The 22,692-nt window shown below is 34.7% G+C and overlaps 1 protein-coding gene across 2 annotated transcripts in view; it reads left to right on the top strand.

Moving 5' to 3' along the window:
* The window catches only part of SELENOF (selenoprotein F), a 59,422-nt gene that overhangs the window by 15,551 nt on the left and 21,179 nt on the right, over positions 1 to 22,692 (top strand). For both annotated transcript variants that reach the window (XM_043575499.1, XM_043575500.1), the window contains exon 3: positions 16,915 to 16,978. In XM_043575499.1, the coding sequence (XP_043431434.1) occupies positions 16,915 to 16,978 (64 nt within the window). The remainder of the gene's footprint in view (positions 1 to 16,914; positions 16,979 to 22,692) is intronic.

Genomic DNA, 22,692 nt, shown 5'->3' with positions numbered 1-22,692 from the left:
TTTAAGATCTTGGTTCATCAAGATGCTTGTAGTTGCACTGCTTTCCTTTTTCCTTCAAAATATTTTATATTTAATTATTATTTAATTAAATCCATTATTTTGTTGGTTTTTAGTACTTCCTATTCTGCATTTATACCTACCTTATCTCTGAGGGATCATTGTGAAGATCTGGCTAATGACCAAACCAGAGTACCTTCTTTTTTAATTTTAATGTTTATTCACTTTTTGAGAGAGAGAGAGAGGCACAGAGTGTGGGTGGGGGAGGGGCAGAGAGAGAGGGAGACAGATCTGAAGCAGGTTCCGGGCCCTGAGCTGTCAGCACAGAGCCTGACGTGGGGCTCGAACTCGGGATGGCGAGATCATGACCTGAGCCGAAGGTGGACGCTCAACTGACTGAGCCACCCAGGCGCCCACCAGAGTACCTTCTGAGAGAAAAAAATCAACTTACCTGAATTATTAAAAAATATGAACCAGTAAGCAAATGATTTCAACTTAATTTGCTGTTCAATCTTGATTGTATCAGGAAGGAGTTTAGAGTAGTGTTTAAGACCACAGGCTCTGGAACCAAACTCTCTAGGTTCAGAAAGTCCTTTGCTACTCATCTGATGATCTTGGACAAATTACTTGATAATTCTGCTTATTTCCTCGTTTATAAATTGGAGATAATAGTTACTATCTCATAGGGTTGGTTATGAGGAGTAAATGAGTTTATAAATGCACTGCTTAGAGTAGTCCCAGCATGTAATAAATCCTAGGTAAATAATTGGGTCTGGTGGTGGTATCTGATTTGCTGATTGAAAAAACAAACAAGGGGCTCCTGGGTGGCTCAGTCCATTAAGTATCCAGCTTCAGCTCAGGTCATGATCTCATGGTTCGTGAGTTCAAGCCCTGCGTTCGGCTCTCTGCTGACTGCTCAGAGCCTAGAACCTGCTTTGGATTCTGTGTCTCCCTCTCTCTCTCTGCCCCTCCCCTGCTTGGGCTCTGTCTCTCTCTCAGAAATAAACAAACATTTAAAAAATTGTTTAAAAATTTTTTTTGAAAAATAAAAATATAAAATTTGGAGGACTCCAAGAATAGAATTATAATGATTGCTCTTGGCAAAGTAGGGTAAAAGAAAATAGTTAAGAAATACAACATGAACTATTAGATTTGCCAGTACTAAAAATTAGCAGCAAAATTTTCTCTTACTCCACTTTTGAGCTCCTGAATCAGTTGAATCAAGAACAAGAGGAAATACGATAACAGAATTGGTAGTATGAAAACTTACCGTTCACAATTACTTGTTTATGTGGAACAACATATAGAAATAAATTGTCAAACATAACCATAGGTTTCAAATTTTTGATTGACGTATTTTAATAAGGAAAATACTACAAATACGAATTTTTAAAATGTGTACCATTTTCATCATTATTAAATGCATATAAAAATTGCATTTGAAGAGAAAAGGTTTTGCTACTTAAAAAAATTTCAAAACCATTATAAAGCAAAGCCTTTTCTTAGGATAAACCTATTCCAGAAATTAATTGAGACCCTTTTAAAAATCAGTGTAGAATAAAATATATTACTGGCTTTCAAAGTTTTTCAGATGGTAGATCAGATTGAAGCTATGGGATTCTTTGAAATAACATTATAAGAAAATAAAGTGTATGTTTGTAATATAAAAATGATTGCTTTGTGAACAAACAAGTCATTGGACTAATTACAAGTATTTTTCCTAACATTCCTCTGCTACTTATATTTTTGATCTAATACATGGTTATGGATTTCAAAGGTTTAAGAAAATTCTGGAAGAGAAAAGCTTAAAAGTGATTTAAAAAAAATTCTACAGATTGAGATTTTTTTAATTTGAATTTTGGAACATCTTGGTCTCATTCGCAGAATACAAGTAGAACCCTAGTCTGCAGATCATCAATTTATACCATTACTGGTTCTGGAAAATAGCTCAACAGTTCTGGTATTTGATAAAGGGGCTTTATTTTCATCTAAAATTATACTGGTCAGATAATATTTGAAAAATACTTATCTTCAGTAATGATTACACTAGATTTGAATAAATGGACCTAAGGAGTGCATAAAATAATTTTAAGAAGATAGTTAGATCTCTTCGACTTCCCCTGCATCCCTTCTACTCCATTACCTAATTAGAGTTAGACTAATGTAAATTGACTAGCTTATATAGTAACATTCCCATTTTCTATGTGTACAGTACTCTTCTTTTGACATTTATATGCACTCCCAGCAAGCCAAAGACAGTAGAGAGGAAATATTAATATCTACAGTTTATTAAAAGTCTGTCCCCTTCTTTTTACAAAAGTTTTTGAAAGAGTTGAATTTTTATCTCAACTACTAGTTTTGTGACTTTGAGTTAGCAAGTTGCTTTGGAATCTTCAGTTTTGTTGTAGTATTACACTGGCTTCCCTCTGAGTGTTTTTTTATACCTTGGTTATATGCTAAAGTATCTTACCTACATTATTTAATCCCAACAACTCTCTAATGTAAATACTACTGCCCCTATTTAACAGAAAAGGAAACTACAGTGTTATCTGTCCAGAATTACCAAGCAATCAGGTGCCACAACCCGACTTCACCTCAGGTCTGTTTGACTCCAGAGCCCCAAGTTTTTAAACCTCTTCTATTTTCCCTTTCATCTTAGAAATATGAATAGTAATACCTACTTCACAGACTTACTGGAAGAAAATGAATGAGTTAAATATAAAACACCAGACTGACTTTTTGAAGGTCCCTTTTGCATTTATAATTAACGTAATTCCATTGGTAGTTTTTATTTTAAATTATTAAATCTTTACTTTTCAGTTTACCATAGACTTTAATGACTCCCATTACGTGTTTTTTTCTCTCAAGGATATATTGACAAATTTGGCCTAAAGACCCAAACAAACATTTTCAATAATATTTCATATAATATTTCATAATTCAGGGAAAAGAACATCAAAACATATAGTTACATTCAATTTACATAGAAAATCTGTAGCTGGTTTGAGAGTAATTTAGAAGTCAGCTTAAACAGCATTATTCAAGAAAGTGGCATACTTTAAGCTTTAGCCTGTCTACTACTGGTAGAGCTGCTACTGGTGTGTAAAACATAGAAGGATGAAATGGAGGTTAAGCTAACTGTGCGTGAAATTGTCGTCGCTAAAGAAATTTCACAGTTACTTAAAATAGCTTCTCTTTTGTAGTGTGTCTGTAGCATCAATACATGAGCTATTTCTTCAAAGGAAACAAAAATATGTCTTCAGTAGATTATTCTAATTATAGTATTAAAACATTATTCACAGAGAAGCTTTTTTTTAAATCTGAATATTTGGCAACAGTTCTAGTTCAGTGAAAGAATCACCAAGACTCCTACATAGCAACGGTACAAAATAATAACACAAATATTTACTTAATAATAGCTACTAACATTTGTTATTATGTGAAGCTGCTGTTCCAAGCCCTTTATATTAATTAATTTATATAATCCTCACAACAACTCTGAGGTAAGTGCAATTATTATCCCATCTCATAGTTGAGTCTAAGGCCTGGAGATCTTGCCTAAAGTCATTCAGCTAATAAATGATTATAAATAATGTATAATTTATGTAGGAGAAGTTTTAAAATATTTTATGTAGTTATTTCATTGAACTGAAAATACTAATTTTTTAATGTTTTCTAAATGTGGCATTTCATCTATCTTCAATTAAAAAATAAGGGGCGCCTGGGTGGCTCAGTTGGTTAAGCGGCCACCTTCGGCTCAGGTCATGATCTCGCGGTTTGTGAGTTTGAGCCCCACGTCGGGCTGTGTGCTGACAGCTCAGAGCCTGAAGCCTACTTCAGATTCTATGTCTCCCACTCTCTCTACCCCTCCCCTGCTCACGCTCTGTCTCTCAATAATAAATAAATGTTAAAGAAAAAAAAAATTTTATGAATGAAGAAAGGGAGGGAGGGAGGACAGAGGAAGGAAGGAAGGAAGTCGGGGTGCCTGGGTGGCTCAAGTCAGTTAAGCATCTGACTCTTGATTTCAGCTCAGATCATAATCTCAAGGTCATGAGATCGAGCCCTGTGTTGGGCTCTGTTGTGGGCATGGACCCTGCTTAACATTCTCTCTCCCTCTTCCTCTACCCCTCCCCAGCTCACTTGTGCACGTGTGCTCTCTCTCTTTCTCTCTTTTTCAAATAAATAAATGTAGTCCGTTTTTTTAGGTATTTAACAAGTTCAGATCAAGGTTCTATCTATGCATATTAAAACATTTTGTCACATTTGCAGATTACCATATTTAAAAAGGAAATAAACCCTTAAAGTAATTCATGATCGAGGCTGCCTTACAACTACATTTCTAGACATACCTACCTCAGAGTCAAAATAAACTTTGTTTATACCATAAATATTTCCTCTTGGTATGGGCTTTGAGAATGTCAAAATAAGACAATAGTCACTGTCATCGAGGAGTCAGGTAGAGAAATAGGCATGGAAATTGGGCTGCTAGAATGCATTTGGCAGGATATTTTACTGAACTAACGCATAATATCCAGTGTTAGGAAGGTAACCACTAAAAGAATTAGGAATAAGCTAAAAGTTGAAAAGAAGACAATAAATCTCTTTAAGTTGATATATTGAGAACTGTAGATATAACCATGTTAATCATTACTAACAGAAGAACTAAAAACAGTTTAAAAGTTATTGAATAGCAGGTAGGAGGCAGAGGAAAATTTTTACTTCTTTTATACCCTTCTGTACAGTTTCTTCTTTATTACTTCCAGATGCATTGGTTTCCTGAAAGAATTCAGTGAAATGCATGCTGTAAACAAAATACACTTATGTGCTATGAACGCACACAGAAAGAAGAGCATATAACCTTTTAAACCATTTATGCCTTTTAAGGGCATATAAACTCCCAGTGATAAGGCAAAGATAGTGAAAAGGCAAAGTCATGAAAAAGAGGGCCATCTCAGATAGCTTGGTTATGATGAGAGAGGGTGCTGGTTAGGAAGGTAGGGCCTATGTACCTTGGTAAGAAGTTTGGACTCTGTTCTATAGGCAGGGGACAAAATTAAAAGATTATAAACAATGAACCGGCGTCAGATTTGTATTTTAATTACATTCGTTGTCAGTGTGAAGGAAAATTGATAGGACAGAGGGGAATACGGTTGCCAGAAAAATATATTGCTGTTTTCCAGAGGCAAGATAAAAGGGCTTAAGCCAACATATTGGTAGTAAAAATGGAGAAGGGACAGTTCTAAAACAGATTTAGGCAATAAAACCTTCAGGATTTATTGATTATACTGGATTGGAAGGGGGAATAGGTGAGTAAAGATGCTTCCCATGTTCTTATTTGAGAAACTGGTAGCCTCAACAAAAGACTACAGTAGACCTCAGCTATTTGCATGGTAGCCCCCTAAAGGCAGTAGTTGGGGATGAGAGAAGGGGCAGTAAAGAGGATAACTTTTCATAAAAGCATACCCCGTAGGTACAGACTGCCTTTTCAGTTTTCCTTCTGAAGAAGTGTTAAAAGTTTTAACTTAGAAGGTCATAGATTTTATCTGAGTACCTTAATGAAATGTAAAATTGATAGTGTGCTTGTCAAAAAATAAAATGTGTTGAATGGTCTAGTTTCTTTTGTTCTGCTTTCATATTGCCATTCTTAATATTTAAAATATTTAACCTTCTGGATTATTACAACTTTATTTTTGTATCTTTTTACTATAAGGAGATTACCTTCTTTAGTTTTAATAGAGTGCAACCATAATGTAGTTTGTGCTGGTTGTGTTGTTTTATATTTCATATATTTGTAACCTTTTTTTTTTAAGATATTTGTAACCTTTCTTAAAGATGATCATAATTACCCATTTTATGACAAATAATGATGTTCAGTTTTGACATGGTAATAACACCAACAGAATTTAATTCTCTTTTGAAAAGCAGCTTTTGCTACCATATATAGCACCTTTGTGGTCAGTTTTTGAGGCTATTGAATGTTTGGATTTTGAACCATATTTTGTCTGGATCTCAGTTTTTCAAATCAAGAAGAAAATGTATTGAAAATGTATTTTTCAAACATTAAGGAGCAAAAAGACATTGAACTTTTTATTGGGAACTATATACTAAATAGCCGTTTTCTAAAATATTTTTACTTTACCAAGGGGCTAGTTGGTTTTATTTTAAAAACTACTTACTAAGATATTCAAGCTGGAGCGCCTGGGTGGCTCAGTCAGTTAAGCGTCCAACTTCAGCTCAGGTCACGATTTCACAGTTCATGAGTTCGAGCCCCGTGCCAGGCTCTGTGTTGACAGCTCAAGGCCTGGAGCCTGCTTCGGATTCTGTGTCTCCCCCTCTCTCTCTGCCCCTCCCCTGCTTGCACTCTGTCTCTGTCCCTCTCAAAAATAAATAAACATTAAAAAAAAAATTTAAGATATTCAAGCTTAGGCTCATTTTTACTAATTCTTTGGATATTTTGAGCTCAGGAAATCTATGGTGGTGTGTCAGATCATTTCTTTTCATTCTGTGATGTTTCCTAAATATCAGTAGAATTGAATGTGTTGTTCCCAGATGATGCCCTTGGGTCATTCATACTGGTGGCTGAAATGTAAAGGGGGAGGGGGAGTATATCTGTGGGTGGATTTGTTTTCATGTGACAGTCCAGTCGTTACAGTCTTACCTCTTGGTGATGAAATTCTCTGTTTTAAGTACATATGCAAATTCTGTTATTAACCACAACACTGAAAGAAACCTTGTTCTTTTTTTTTTTTTTTTAATCAGATTTCATATTTGGAATGATCTGATTTGGAGTGTGATGATGTCAAAACATTTTATATTTTGGTTTTTGTTTCATTTTGTTTTAATACATTTTTATTGAGCTTTTCAGTGGAACAATGATTGTATGTTAATGAAAGATTCCCCTGGTGTATTCTTACTTCCTTGGAATTTAATTTAAATTAAGGTTGATGTTAGCTTGTTTTCTAGCTTTCTCAATCTCAGAGCAGAAACTAAAGATACAAAAATAAATAGCACTTTAATACTATAGTAGAATAAGCTTTAAACTTAGGGAGCTTCCTTAGACATGGTCATTGCTTTGTTTTTTCAGAGTTCATTAGAAAGCACCTAAAAATCAATAGTGTAATCTCAGGGATATAATGTTAGAGAATTATCTTTACCAGTTTGGTTTTCTATAATTGTAAAACTGAACTTACTTCCCTAATCCTCCATATTCATTCATTGTTCCTTTGCAAGAATGCCATTAGTCAAAGTGTATGAAAGTGTCAACACATAAACTATTTGCCTTATACATCTGCTGCTTCAGTGACTTAAAGTGAAATCTTGATCAAAGCTTTACTACTAGATCTCAAAAAATGTAGTACCCTAATTGTCCATGTGTAACTGTAACTTGTTTCTAGCACTCTGCACTTTAAAAAAATATCAACAAATACGGGAATGATAAAAAAATATATACCAAAAAATATGGGAATGATTTGATGATGAATAATGAATTAAAATTTAAGACATCAGCAGATCACTAAACGTATAGTTCTGTTGAAAATGTTTTTCTTGAGAATTAACTGACCAAATTTTGCTACAAGTAGCTTCTGCGTGGTGTATTTTGTCCTTCATATAAAAGAGTAAAGTTAACTTGAAGAAATTACACTGGATGCAGTTAACCATTTGGAAGAATGGCTTATTTAATATATTTGAGTGCATCATCATTGTTTTTATTTAAGAGCTCTAAATAATACACTCAGTTTTAATTGTGTTATAGCCATACTCCCTTATTTTTAAATCCGTACATTTTATTTAAGGGCAACCCTTCAGTAGACCTGTAAAATAGTGACTCCCCATATCTGAATTTTATTCAACTGTTAAAAGTTTTTCCTTTTCTTCGTGTAACATTAGAGCATTTTCTTCATATTGCTACTTAATATTCAAAGTTTTGTAGTTTTTTCTGAATGTACCAAGTTGTATTTATATTAAAGCTTTGCCTTTAAGAGGATTTCAAAAATAAGAGTAAATGGCTGCAAGCAAGGCTTCGTAAGGGAAGAACACAGTATTACAGCATTTGTCTTGCTTTGGCCAATGCCCACTAGGTATACTTTCCAGAATTGGCTAGTCTCCTGTTTGGTCATTTTGCAATTTTTGCCTTATTAATACTTGAGTATAGTCCACGGCAGTGATTCTTCTCTCTGTCTGTTCATTACAATTACTTGGGTATCTTTAAAAGTCGTAACAGTAATTAAAGTACTGATACCAGGATCTTATCCCCAAGTATCCTAATTTAATTTGTCTGGGATGGGTTCAGAGATCAGTAATTTTCCTGTTTCTGCATGTGTCTAGTTGCTTTTTAATGTACACTTGATATTGTGATTTATATGTTTCTAGGTCTCTAGATTATAATACCATGTGTGAAGAGCATTGGATTTTGCTCTTACATACTGTTACACTATGGGTGAATACCTTGATCTTGTGGAGTCTTGGTTTTTAGCTTTATTAAAGAGTGGTTATTCCGGTTTTTTCATTAGTACTAAGGTGAATTCTTTAGCATAGGCTTAGAAGTGGTAGATAGAGTTTAAATGAAAAGCCAAAGGGGTTTGCCTAGCTCTACTTTCTAGCACAGTGAAGCTGCTGAAATTTTTGTCCATCTCTTATGGCCCATAGAGAATGTTGTCTATCGTTATGTCTAGAATTCTTAGCCTAATATAGTTCAGTAGTTCTTAAATGTGCATTTTTTGGGGAAAGGCCAAGTTTTGAAGAGAGTTTATTCACAGATTTTGGGAGTACCCCCTTTTTGTGGCTCCCTCCATTCGTTGATGTTACCTTCAATTTCCAGCTGCTCTGGCATCACTAAAGTTAAAGTTTTGATTTCTCAACCCAACAACACTTGTTCTTATTTCTTATGAGCAAGAGACTGCCTTCTGGGAAAATTAGTGGAAGATGTCTGACATGGAGCAAGTTTATGGGTTTGTCGTGGTAGTGCGATGGCAGAAAAGTTAGCAAATTAAGAAAATTTACATAACTCAAAAGTGTCCCCTTTGTTCAGTGTTATAAATTAACACGTCATAATCTAGTTATCTGGTGAGAAACTGTATAGACATTTTTTTTGTCTTGCCTGTTAATTTGAACCATTTTGTATAGCCACATAGTTATACTTTAATTACAGAATAGTTATCACCACAAAATTAAGATTTTGGCTGTTTTCTGTATATGAAAACCTCATTATAAGCCCTAACTAAAAAAAAAATTTTAAACAAGAGGTTGGCCAAGTTGGTATGTGAGGGAAAAAATTATTATATTCCAATAAATTATTATTCTCTGATAAATTAATATCAGAGAAGTCTTGCTATAATTAAAAGGAGTATAACTCTTAAAAACGGAATAAACTAAGGGTTGATGGGGGGTGGGAGGGAGGGGAAAGTGGGTGGTGGGCATTGACAAGGGCACCTGTTGGGATGAGCACTGAGTGTTATATGGAAACCAATTTGACAGTAAATTTCATATTAAAAAAAAAATCAAAGGAGTATATTGTTCCAAAATATTAGGAAAATATATGAATCTACAATTGAGATACTTACAAATAATAATCTTGGTAATACTTAAAATATCTTAAATTGGGAAAAAATCAGCAGACCCCAAAGCTGAAATTTATTTTAAGAATAGTAAAAATCACTTGTTTTTTCTTTTGTTTTTGATTTTACCCATTCTGACAGGTATAAGATGATATGTCATTGTGGTTTTGATATGCATTTCCCTGATGATTAGTGCTGTTGGGTAGCTTTATATGTCTGTCTGCCATCTGTGTATCTTCTTTGAAGAAATGTCTTTTCAGGTCCTCTGCCATTAAATAGATTATTTGAGGGTTTTTGTGTTGAGCTATAGAACTTGTTTATTTTAACAATATTGATTCTTATCCATAGACATAATAGGTTTTTTCATTTTTGTGTGTCCTCTTCAACTTCTTTCCTCAGTGCTTCATAGTTTTCATAGTACAGATATTTCACATCCTTAAATAAGTTTATTCTGAATATTTTATTTTCTGTTGCAATTATAAATGGGATTCTTGATTTCTCTTTCTGCTTCTTCATATCAGCGTGTAGAAGTGCAACAGATTTCTGTACATATTGTATCCTGCAACTTTTGAATTCATTGATTCAGTTGTAGTTTTTTGGTGGAGTCTTTAGGGTTTTCTGTAGATAGTATCATTTCATCTACAAATAGTGATGGTTTTACTTCTTTTTTACCAACTTAGATGTCTTTATAACTTTTTTTTGTCTGACCTCTGCAACTAGGACTTTCTATACTATGTTGAATAAAAGTGCAAGTGGATATATTCTCGTCTTGTTCCCGATCTTAGAGGAAAAGCTTTCTGGTTTTCACCATTGAGTATGATGTTAACTTTGGGTTATTCATACATAGCCTAAGGTATGTTCCCTCTAAATCTGCTTGTTGAGAGTTGTTATCATGAATGGATGTTGTACCTTGTCAAATGCTTTTTTTTTTTTTGTACATTGAAATGATCATACAGTTTTTATCCTTTGTTTTGTGAATGTGGTGGATCACATTGATTGATTTGTGAATATTGAACCACCCTTGCATTCCTGGAATAAATCCCTCAATCATGGTGAATAGTTTTCTTTTAACATATTATTGGATTCAGTTTGCTAATATTTTGAGGGTTTTTGCATCCATGGTCATCAGAGATACTGGCCTGTAGTTTTCTTTTTTAGTAGTGTCTTTATCTGGTTTTGGTATCAGGGTAATGCCTCATTGAATAAATTTGGAAGATTTCCTTCCTCTATTTTTTGGAATAGTTTGAGAGGAATAGATATTAATTCTTCTTTAAGTGTTTGATAGAATTCATCTCTGAAGCCATCCATTCCTGGACTAGTTTATTGGGAGTTTTTTGAATACTGACTCAATTTCATTACTGGTAATTGGTCTGTTCAAATTTTCTATTTCTTACCGATTCAATTTTGGACATGTGTTTCTAGGAATTTATCCATGTCTTCTATATTGTCCAATTTGTTGGCACATAATTGTTCCTAATAATCTCTTATAATCCTTTGTATGTCTGTGGTGTTGGTTGTTATTTCTCCTCCTTCATTTCTGATTTTGAGTCTTCTCTCTTGATGAGTCCTGCTAAAGGTTTATCAATTTTGTTTATCTTTTCACAGAACCAGCTTCTGGTTTCAATGATCTGTTGTAGTGGGGTTTTAGTCTCTATTTTATTTCTTTACGCTCTAATCTGTATTATTTCCTCCCTCTTACTGGCTTGGGCTTTGTTTCTTTTTTTTTTTTTTTTTTTTTTTTTCTTTTTTTTTTTTAAAGCTCCTTTAGGCTTTAAAGGTTAAGTTGTTTGAGATTTTTCTTGTTTCTTGAGGTAGACCTGTATTGTTGTAGTCTTCTCTCTTGTAACAGTTTTTGCTGTATCCTAAAGATTTTGGATCATTGTGTTTTCATTTTCATTTGTCTCCATGTATTTTTTAATTTCTTCTTTGATTTCTGAGTAGACCCATTCATTGTTTAGTAGTATGTTATTTATCCTCCATGTATTTGTGTTCTTTTCAGGTTTTTTCTTGGTGATTTTCTTTTTTTAAAAATTTTTTTTCAACATTTTTTATTTATTTTTGGGACAGAGAGAGACAGAGCATGAACGGGGGAGGGGCAGAGAGAGAGGGAGACACAGAATCGGAAACAGGCTCCAGGCTCCGAGCCATCAGCCCAGAGCCTGACGTGGGGCTCGAACTCACGGACCGCGAGATCGTGACCTGGCTGAAGTCGGACGCTTAACCGACTGCGCCCCTTCTTGGTGATTTTCATACCATTATGGTCAGAAAAGATGCCTGATATGATTTCAGTCTTTTTGAATTTATTATGACGTGTTTATGGCCTAATGTGATCTATTCTGGAGAATGTCCCATGTGCACTTGAAAAGAATGTGTATCCCACTATTTTTGTATGGAATGTTTTGAATATATTTGTTAGGCCCATGTGGTCTAATGTGTCAATTATAGCCACTGTTTCCTTGATTTTCTGTTTGGATGATCTTTCCATTGATGTAAGTAGGATCTTAAAGTCCCTTACTACTACAGTATTACTGTGTACTTCTTTTCTTATGTCTGTTAATAATTGCTTTATGTACTTAGCTGCTCCCATGTTGTGTGCAGAGATATTCACCACTTTTATATCCTCTTGTTAGAAGTAACCAGTGTTGGCAAAGACGCAGAGAAAAAGGAACCCTCATGCACTGTTGTGGGAGTGCAAATTGGTGTAGCCATTGTGGAAAACAGTATGAAGGTTCCCCCAAATTAAAAGTAGAATTACCATATGATCCAGTAATTCCATAACTATTTACCCTAAGAAGATGAAAACACTAAGTCAAAGAGATGTACTTCTGTGTTTATTGCAGCATTATGTACAGTAGCTCCGTTATGAAAGCAACCCAAGTGTCCATCGACAGATGAAGGGATACACACACACACACACACACACACACACACACACACACACAGTGGAATATTACCCAGCCATGAAAAAAAAAGTCCAAATGCTAGGGGCGCCCAGGTGACTCATTAGGTTAAGCATCCGACTTCGGCTCAGGTCATGATCGCACGGTTTGTGAGTTGAAATCCCGCATCAAGCTCTGTGCTGACAGCTCGGAGCCTACTTCAGATTCTGTGTCTCCCTCTCTCTGTTCTTCCCTGCTCCTCACACTTTTTCTCTCTGTTTCTGTTAAATAAAAAAAAAAAAAAAGTCCAGATGCTAAGAGGGAAAGTCAAGGAGTTAAAATTTTTAACCTTTTTAAATCCTTTCATACTTTATGCCCTAGAGAATTTCTGTTAGAAGTAGCATATTTCCAACTTTTCTTTCTGATATTTATTTTGAGAGAGCACGTGAGGGAGGGCACATAGAGAGTAAGGGAGAGAGAGCCCAACATGGCTCTCTCAGTGCGGAGCCCAACACGAGGCTCTGAGATCATGACTGAGCCGAAATCAAGAGTTGGACACTCAACCGACTAAGCCACCCAGACGCCCCTTAATAGTATATATATTTTATTATGTGAACTTGTGTGATGCCAAAGGTGCTTATTATTACTTTATAAGTCACTGAAAGTTGACCACAATTTGTACTTAATTTAAATTATTCATCATGGGGGCGCCTGGGTGGCGCAGTCGGTTGAGCGTCCGACTTCAGCCAGGTCACGATCTCGCGGTCCGGGAGTTCGAGCCCCGCGTCAGGCTCTGGGCTGATGGCTCGGAGCCTGGAGCCTGTTTCCGATTCTGTGTCTCCCTCTGTCTCTGCCCCTCCCCCGTTCATGCTCTGTCTCTCTCTGTCCCAAAAATAAATAAACGTTGAAAAAAAAAAATTTTTTAAAATAAAAATAAAAAAAAAATAAATTATTCATCATGAAAAACCAGTATTGTCCTATGAACAAATTCATAAGTAAAAAACCAACTAACATAACAAGTTAATGCTTTTAGAATTTAATATTAATAATGTTAGGCAGCTCTGAGATAAATTTTCTGTTTACCCTAGACTGAAACTAAGCACAATGTAGTCTAGTCTATAAGTTGATATCAAAGGAACTTGAAATATTTTTAAAGTTCTGTAATGAAAAAAGAGGTATTTAATTCTGTTAAATGAACAATTCTCTCCATTCAGCACACATACATTGAGAAGCTTTGTATCTAGTTCTGGGGATAATTATGATAGATAAGACATTTCCTTTCCACAAATTATAGAATATTTATAGTACATCTTAAGAACAGATTTCCACTGAAAGTACCACGAACAGAATAGAAAATAAACAGAAGTTTTCCTGGAGAAGGTCACATCTGAGCTGCTATTCACTAAAGAATATGTTTCTAACATTTTTAACCAGTTGATGTTTCGTTGTGCAGAGATGGGCTTTCCATGAATGCATTACAAGTGTGCTAGGATATGGAGTCCTTCAATCCTTGTGACAACCAAATGGAGACTGTGGTGCTCAGGGCCCAGAAAGCTATTCATCTGTTATAAGCAGCCGCCTCTTACCCCAGGACTCCATAAAGTTGTTAACGTGCCATGATATGAAGAATATTGGGAAACAGCAGTGTAGAGAAATGTTACTATGGAAGCTAATCGAATCTCCACTTAGAGTTTCCGAGGGATCACAAACTTGCAAATAAAATATAAATCAAATAACCAAATTTTACTATGGGCCTTATAACTTTTTAAATTTTCTTAATTCTGGTAATATATACATAACATAAAATTCACCATTTTAACTATTTTTAGTCCTCTATCTCCAGAACTGTTCCATCTTCCTAAACTGAAATTCCATTCCATTCTCAGTAAACAGTAGCTCCCCATTCTTCCCTCCCCCAGCTCCTGGCAACCACCATTCTACTTTTGTCTCTCAATTTGACTCCTCTAAGTACCTCATAAAAGTGGAAATGTACAGTATTTATCGTTTTGTAACTACTTTGTTTCATTTAGCTTACTGTCTTCAAGATTCATCCATGTTACAGCATGTGTCATAATTTTCTGTTTTTAAGACTGAATATTTTGTTATATGCATATGCTGCATTTTGTGTATCCATTCATCTGTCATTTGAGTTGGCCTCTTTTTGTTACCAAATCATATAATTCTATTTTTAATTTTTTAAGGAGCCACCATTTTATCTTTCATGGTGGCTGCACCACTTTACAGTTACCAACATAAGGTCCCAGGGGTTCTAATTTCTCCACATCCTCACCACCACTTATTTTTTGTGTTGTTGTTGTTGTTTTTGTTGTTAATAATAGCCGCCGTGATGAGTGTGAAGTGGTATCTCATTGTGGTTTTGATTTGTATTTCCCTAATGATTAGTGATGTTGAACATCTTTTCATGACCTTGTGGGTAATATGGCCTGTTACTCTTAAAGATATTCTGAGAGGTTGTCTAATGGATTAATTAAATCTTACTCAAAAGTGACTTACTGTATAAAGTTATGTCAGATTATTAATGCTGCAAAGACTCTTCAGAGATTATCAGTTTTTTGGTTTTGTTTCTAATTTTAGTTAACATATGGTGCAATATTGGCTTCAGCAGTAGAATTCAGTGATCATCACTTATGTACAACACCCAGAGCTCATCACAAGTGCCTTCCTTAATACCCATCACCCATCTCCTACCCACTTCCCTCCATCAACCGTCAGTTTGTTCTCTATTGTTAAGAGTGTTTTGTGGTTTGTTTCCTTCTCTCCCTCCCCTCCCCCCACCTTCTCAGATGTTCATCTGTTTTGTTTCTTTAATTCTACACATGAGTGAAATCACATGGTATTTGTCTTTCTCTGATTGACTTATTTCACTTAACATAATACAATTTACCTCCATTCACATCATTGCAAATAAGCTTTTATTCTTTTTGTGTATACACACACCACATCTTTATCCATTCATCAGTCAATGGACATTTGGCTGTCTCCATAGTTGGCCTATTGTTGATAATGCTGCTATAAACATCAGGGTAAATGTACCCCTTTGAATCTGTAATTTTTATCCTTTGGATGATCGTTAAAGTTCTTAATCTGAAATCCATCAGTATTTTCAGACAGTCCATGAATAGTCCGAATTAAAACAATTTCATCAGATTCTCAAACGTATTATGACCCTCAAAACTTTAAGAATTATTGATTTAGCTCAGAATCTCTAATATGTTTAAAAATTCATTATCACTTGGGTAGGTAGAATTAAAATGAATTTCTGATTTCTACTTTGTGCTTTTTTATATTTTCCAAAGTATTAAATATAATCATACATAGTACATGGGATTTTTATGTTGCTTTATAACTTAAAAAGTAAAAGTCATCTTTAGCTCTTGGACCTATAATAGAAAAAACAAATGTAAAAGCTAACAAAAACAAATGCAAAAGCCAACAAAATATAGTATGTTCTTATAATTGCCTGCCTTCTCTTAGAGTCCTAGCATTCCCATGTCACTAAAAAAGAAAAAAAAAAAAAAATGGGCAGGCTCAAGAGCTTAAAAAAAGTGATGTTTACCATTGATTCCATTTCAGCTAAATTCATTGCAATAAAATATTTGCATTGGAGTTTTTCATAATGAGCTTTTACTATAAAGAGATTGTGCAGGTTCTATATAGCTGGAAAAGCAATATTTACCATTTAATTCATTGCAAGTGAATTTCATTAAGGGAAAAAAATTTGCATTTTAGTTCTTTCTAATGAGATTTTACTGGTTTTTTCATAATATCTTTACATAGTACATACTATAATTATTTTTTAAAGATATTGAGGATTTTGGGGCACCTGGGTGGCTCAGTCAGTTGAGCGTCTGACTTTGGCTCAGGTCATGAACTCACGGTCTGTGATTTCGAGCCCTGTGCTGGGCTTTGTGCTAACAGCTCAGAGCCTGGAGCCTGCTTCATATTCTGTGTCTCCCTCTCTCTCTGCCCTTCCCCCACTCATGCTCTGTCTCTCACTCTGTCAAAAATAAATAAACATTAAAAAAAATACTGAGGTTTTTTTTTTTTTTAATTTCATTTTTAAACACTGATTACTTAATTTTAACAGCAACCAGAAAAAATTCTCATTAAGTATCTATGTTGGATAGATGAATAGAATACATACCTGTGTTCAATCTAGCATTTTAAAAATCCATAGGAAATCTTAAGGATTTTGTGAAGAACTTCCAAGGACATCTTACCTATTCAAATCCATCATCAATTCTCCATATCTCCTTCAATCTTTTTCCTACTAAATCTAAATTCCTCTATCATTTAATGTCCCCAGGCCTCTATTTTCTCTTCTGTTGTACTGGAAATACATAGTTCTCTCCAACTCTGACATTTATTTTATTCCATATTATCTGTTTAACTTCAGTGTTTATGCTGTGAAATAACTACATTTTTAAAACTATACCGGTTTCTTCAATTCTTGTCTTTTGCAGCTTTATGCGGGTGCTATCCTTGAAGTTTGTGGATGAAAATTGGGGAGGTTCCCTCAAGTCCAAGGTATGTAAAATTATCTCCAGCAAATTCTCACTTTAATAATTTTAAATCAGCATTTTACAAGAATAATTTTATTAAATATTCCCAAGAATAAGAATTTTTAGGATTGTACTTTCTCAACAGTATATGTATTTTTTCCACATTTGTCTTTATGGAGGTAGTTTTATAGTAATTGTTGAATACTAGTAGTTTACTTTAAGCAAGCATAATATATGATATAACACATAATGAAGTGATTATTTTCTTAAAAGGAGAGCCTTTCCTTTACCAAGTATAAATTTTACAAGAGCTTTTGTTTTACCAGATATAAATATAATCCCCTTAAATAGCACACCATTCTAATATATCTTAAATGTGAATTCATTTGTATAAAACCCTCCTAAGGAACAATTGGAGTGAGAATAGACCTGTACAAAGTGACAAGTCGTCAAAAAGAGAATTAATTACCATAAAATTTGAGGTGCAAAGAAGTTGTATGTACATGTACATCTTCACAGGAAATTTTAAAGATAAATATGTAAAAGGATAATTGTGAAAATGTGTTCTTTTGGTTGACATCACAGTAGTGGTGCTTTGCATGTCGAAAAAGACACGGGCTAAGACTTTTCTGTTCTGTCCTGGCTTGTCATTTGAAAATCAGTTTTATAAAACTAAAATTGTCTAAAGGTAAAGAAGTTCTTTTGTTTGTTTGTTTTTTAATTGAAATATGTAAGTGCTCTATTATATGGCTTATTTTTACATCTCCTGACTTTCTCATGACTTCTTGCCTTGTTCACTTAATGGCAAGATAATTTTGTGGCTTTAGTATCTTAATGGCAAGATAATTTTGTGGCTTTAGTATCTTATAAAACTACCTGTATTCACAGATGCCCTTTATTGCTGACCTAGGATTATTTATGATAAAATATTGCTCATTTTGGCACAGAAATGTAATAGTAAGTAAGGCCCAAAGCAGATACACATTTAATTAAATACATTCTTTGTTAGAATAAACATATTCTAATGTAGCACAGAATATATCTACTTCTGCTTAGGGAAAAAATTTCTCACGCTGATTTTTTTTTTTTTTGTGCCTTCAGCAAATAGATTTTATTATGTCTATGGTAATAATTTTTCTATAGTTGGAAGTTCAATCTTTAAAAGCTTGAGTGGAATTTATCAAACCTTGTAGTAGAAATTAATTATATATACATTTCTTATGTATGCTTAAATTATCATACTTGGGGTGCATGTAGTCATACTGTCTTTTCCTTTTGAAAAACAATTAGAGTTTAATCCTATGTATAAATATTTAATGTAAGTTTAAAATGAAAATGATTGTTTAATTCTGTAATATATAACCATATTCAATATAATTATATATGATGCCATTGTTTTCTGAGTCCCTGAGAAGCTGGCATATTTTAAGTATAACCATTATTATATTCCCTAAAGATATTCTGGAATAGGGCACGAAGGACCATTGTCACTTGTTGCAGTAACTACAAATACCAAACTAACTTTCATGTCATCATTGCTTTATAGTCTTTGTCATCAACAAACCTTTTATTGAACTTAAACCACTCAGTGCCTGTGGGGAAAAAAGTCCCAAATTATATTCCAAAGCCAATTCTAGGTCTGGCTCTTAAGATTCTTCTGACTTCCATGTTTTGGTTGTTTAAGTAGAAAGGGCAGTCTGAATACTTTATTGTAATGCTTAATATTTTATTGAAGTATATAATTGACATAGTGTTTCATGTGTACAACATATTCATTCAGCAATTTTATGTATTCCACAGTGCTAACCACAATAAGTATAGTCATCATTTGATACCATACAGTGTTATACGATATTACTGACTGTATTCTCTATGCTGTACTTTTATCTGACTTATTTATTTTATAACTTGAAGCTGGTAGCTCTTAACTCTATTCATCTATTTCACTCATCCCAACCCCCATCCACTTCTGTGGCATCTACTAGTTCTATGTATTTAAAGTCTGTTTTTTGGTTATTTTATTTTTTAGATTTCACATATATGTGAAATCAAATGGTATTTTTCTTTCTCTAACTTAACTCACTTAGCTTAATTCCTCTAGATCCATCCATGTTGCTGCAAATGGCAAGATCTCATTCTTTTCTGTGGCTAATACTCCATTGTAAATTCCATACTTTGTTTTTTTAATTAAAATGTAATTGACACACAATTTTACATTACTTCCAGGTGTACAACGTAGTGATTTGACAAGTCTATGCACTAATGGGCTGGACTCACATGGGCAGAGCTACCATCTCTTGTTATACAGTGCTATTACAATACCATTGACTACCTTCCTTGTATACCTGTTCTATCTTTAGCCATGCATTCATCAGTGGAGACTTGGGTTGCTTCCCTATCTTGGCTATTATAAATAATTCTGCAATAAACATAGAAATGCATATATCTTTTTTTAAAATTAGTATTTTTGTTTTCTTTGGATGAATACCCAGTAGTGGAATTATTGGAATATATGGTATTTCTATTTTGAAATTTTTCAAGACCCTCCATGCTGTTTTCACAAGTGACTGCACCAATTTACATTCTCACCAGCAGTGCATGAGAGTTTCTTTTTCCCCACATCCTCACCAACACTTGTTATTTCCTTTTGATTCTAACCATCCTGACAGGTATAAGGTTATCTCTCATTCTGATTTTGATTTGTAGTTCCTTGATTAGTGATGTTCAGCATCATCATTTCGTAGGTCTCTTTGTCATCTGTCTTTTTTGTAAAGAAATCTTTTTAATTTTTTTTTCTTAACATTTATTCATCTTTGAGAGACAGAGACAGAGCATGAGTTGGGGGAGGAGTAGAGAGAGAGGGAGACACAGAATCTGAAATAGGCTCCAGGCTCTCTCTGAGCTGTCAGCACAGAGCCCGATGCGGGACTCGAACTCACTGACTGCAAGATCATGACCTGAGCCAAAGTCGGACACAACCGACTGAGCCACCCAAGTGCCCCTGTAAAGAAATCTTTTTAGGCCCTCTATCCAGTTTTTAATTGGATTGTTTATTTGGTGTTGAGTTCTGTAGAAGTTCTTTATATATTTAAGATATTATCAGATCATTTGCAAACACCTTTTCCCATTCACTAGGTTACCTTCTCATTTTGCTGATGGTTTTCTTTGCTGTGCATAAGCTTCTTATTTTTGTATAGTTCCAGTAGTTTGTTCTTGCTCTTGTTTCCCTTGTCGAGAAGAAACCAAGAAAAATGTTACTAAGGCCAGTGCTAAACAGATGCTGCCTATGTGTTCTTCTAGGACTTTGGTGATTTCAGGTATCCCATTTAGGTCTTGAATCATTTTTAGTTATTTTTGTAAATAGTAGAAGAAAATGGCCGAGTTTTATTCTTCTACATGTAGCTGTCTAGTTTTCCCAGTACCGTTTGTAGAAGAGACTGTCTTTTCCCCATTGTATATTTTGTCTCCTTTGTTTTAGATTAATTGACCATACCCATGGGTTGTTTTTTTTTTCTTTCAGACTTTGTACTCTATTCTGTTGATCTATGTGTCTGTATTTGTGCCAGCACCATACTCTTGGTTAGTATGGCTTTGTAGGATAATTTGAAGCCTAAGCTTTTGATACAGCCAGGTTTGTTCTTCAGTCTCAAGATTGTTTTGGCTCTTCAGGGTATTTTGTTTAATTTTTTTTTTCAACGTTTATTTATTTTTGGGACAGAGAGAGACAGAGCATGAACGGGGGAGGGGCAGAGAGAGAGGGAGACACAGAATCGGAAACAGGCTCCAGGCTCTGCGCCATCAGCCCAGAGCCTGACGCGGGGCTCGAACTCCCGGACCGCGAGATCGTGACCTGGCTGAAGTCGGACGCTTAACTGACTGCGCCACCCAGGCGCCCCTCTTCAGGGTATTTTGTAGTTCCATACAAATTTTAGGGTGATTTGTTCTAGTTTGGTGAAAATGCTGTTGGTATTTTAATAGGGGTTGTGTCACATCTGTAGGTTGTTTTGGTTAGTATGGACATTTCACAACATCAATTCTTCCAGACCATTTGCATAGTATCTTTCCATTTTTTTATAGCATCATCAATTTCTTTTTTTTTTTTAATGTTTTTATTTATTTTTGAGAGAGAGACAGCAAGTGGGAGAGGGGCAGAGAGAGAAACACACACACACACACACACACACACACACACACACACAAACACACACACACAGAATCTGAGGCAGGCTCCAGGCTCTGAGCTGTCAGCACAGAGCCCGATGCAGGGCTCGAACTCATGAGCAGTGAGGTCATGACCTGAGCCGAAGTTGGATGCTCAACCGACTGAGCCACCCAGGTGCCCTTATCATCTTCAGTTTCTATTGTAAATGTTTTATACTTTTCAGAGTGCAGATCTTTCATGTCCTGGGTTAAGTTTATTCCTAAGTATTTTATTGTTTTTGGCACAATTGTAAATGGAATTATTTTATTTCCCTTCCTGCTACTTCATTGTTAATATATAGAAATATAACCAATTTCTGCATTATTAATTTTACATCCTGAAACTTTACTGGAATCATTGATCAGTTCTAATAGTTTTTTGGTGGTATTTTTAGGTTTTTATGTAGTATTTCATCTGCAAATAGTGACAGTTTTCCTTTTTTTTTTTTTTAAAGTTTATTTGTTTTGTGAGAGAGAGAACACATGAGCTGAGGAAGGAAAGAGAGAGAATCCCATACAGTCTCCATGCTGTCGGCATAGAGCCCGAATGTGGGGCTCATTCCCATGAACCATGAGATTATGACCTAAGCTGAAATCAAGAGTTGGTTGCTCAACCAACTGAACCACCCAGGTCCCCCTTACTTCTTTTGTAACAATTTTTATGCCTTTTATTTCTTTTTCTTGTCTGATTGCTACAGCTAGGACCTCCAGTACTAGGTGGAATAAAAGTGGCAAGACAGGAAGTAGGCATCCTTTTCTTGTTTTGGATCTTAGAGGAAAAACTTTCACCATTGTGTACGATGTTAGCTTTAGGTTTTTATATAATGGCCTTTATTATGTTGAGGTATGATCCCTCTAAACCCACTTTGTTGAGCATTTTTATCATGAACAATGTTGTACTTTGTCAAAGAATGACTTTTCTGTCTTTGTTGAGATGATCATTTGGTTTTTATTGTTTCTGTCATTAATGTGGTATACCAAAGTGACTGATTTGTGAATATTGAACCCTCCTTGCATCCCCTAGAATAAATTTCACTTGACTGTGGTGAACGATCCTTTTAATGTATTGTCGAATGATTGAATAATAATGTGTTGAAGACTTTTGCGTCTATGTTAATCAGGGATATTAGCCTGTAATTTACTTTTTTGTAGTGTCTTTGTTTTGGTATCAGGGTAACACTGTCCTAGTGGAAAGTATTTGGAAGCTTTCCTTCTTCCTCTCTTTTTTGAGGATAGTTATTAAATCTTGAAATGTTTGGCAGAATTCACCTATGGAGCCATCTGGTCCTTGAGTCTTGTTTGTTGGAAGTTTTTTGATTACCATTTCAGTTCCCTTACAAGTTAATTGGTCTGTTCAGGTTTTCTGTTTTATTTCCTGATTGAATTTTAGAAGATTGTATGTTCCTAGGACATTATCCATTTCTTCTAGGTTGTCCAACTTGTTGGCATATTAATTTTTCATAGTATTTTCTTAAAATCTTTTGTTTTTCTGTGTGTTGGTTATTCTCCTCTCATTTCTGATTTTATTTTGCGTCCTCT

Source organism: Prionailurus bengalensis, chromosome C1 (genome assembly GCF_016509475.1).
Source record: "Prionailurus bengalensis isolate Pbe53 chromosome C1, Fcat_Pben_1.1_paternal_pri, whole genome shotgun sequence".
NCBI classification, from domain to species: domain Eukaryota; kingdom Metazoa; phylum Chordata; class Mammalia; order Carnivora; family Felidae; genus Prionailurus; species Prionailurus bengalensis.
The sequence above is the reverse complement of the archived record's forward strand: the minus strand, read 5'-3'. Positions and strand labels throughout refer to the sequence as shown.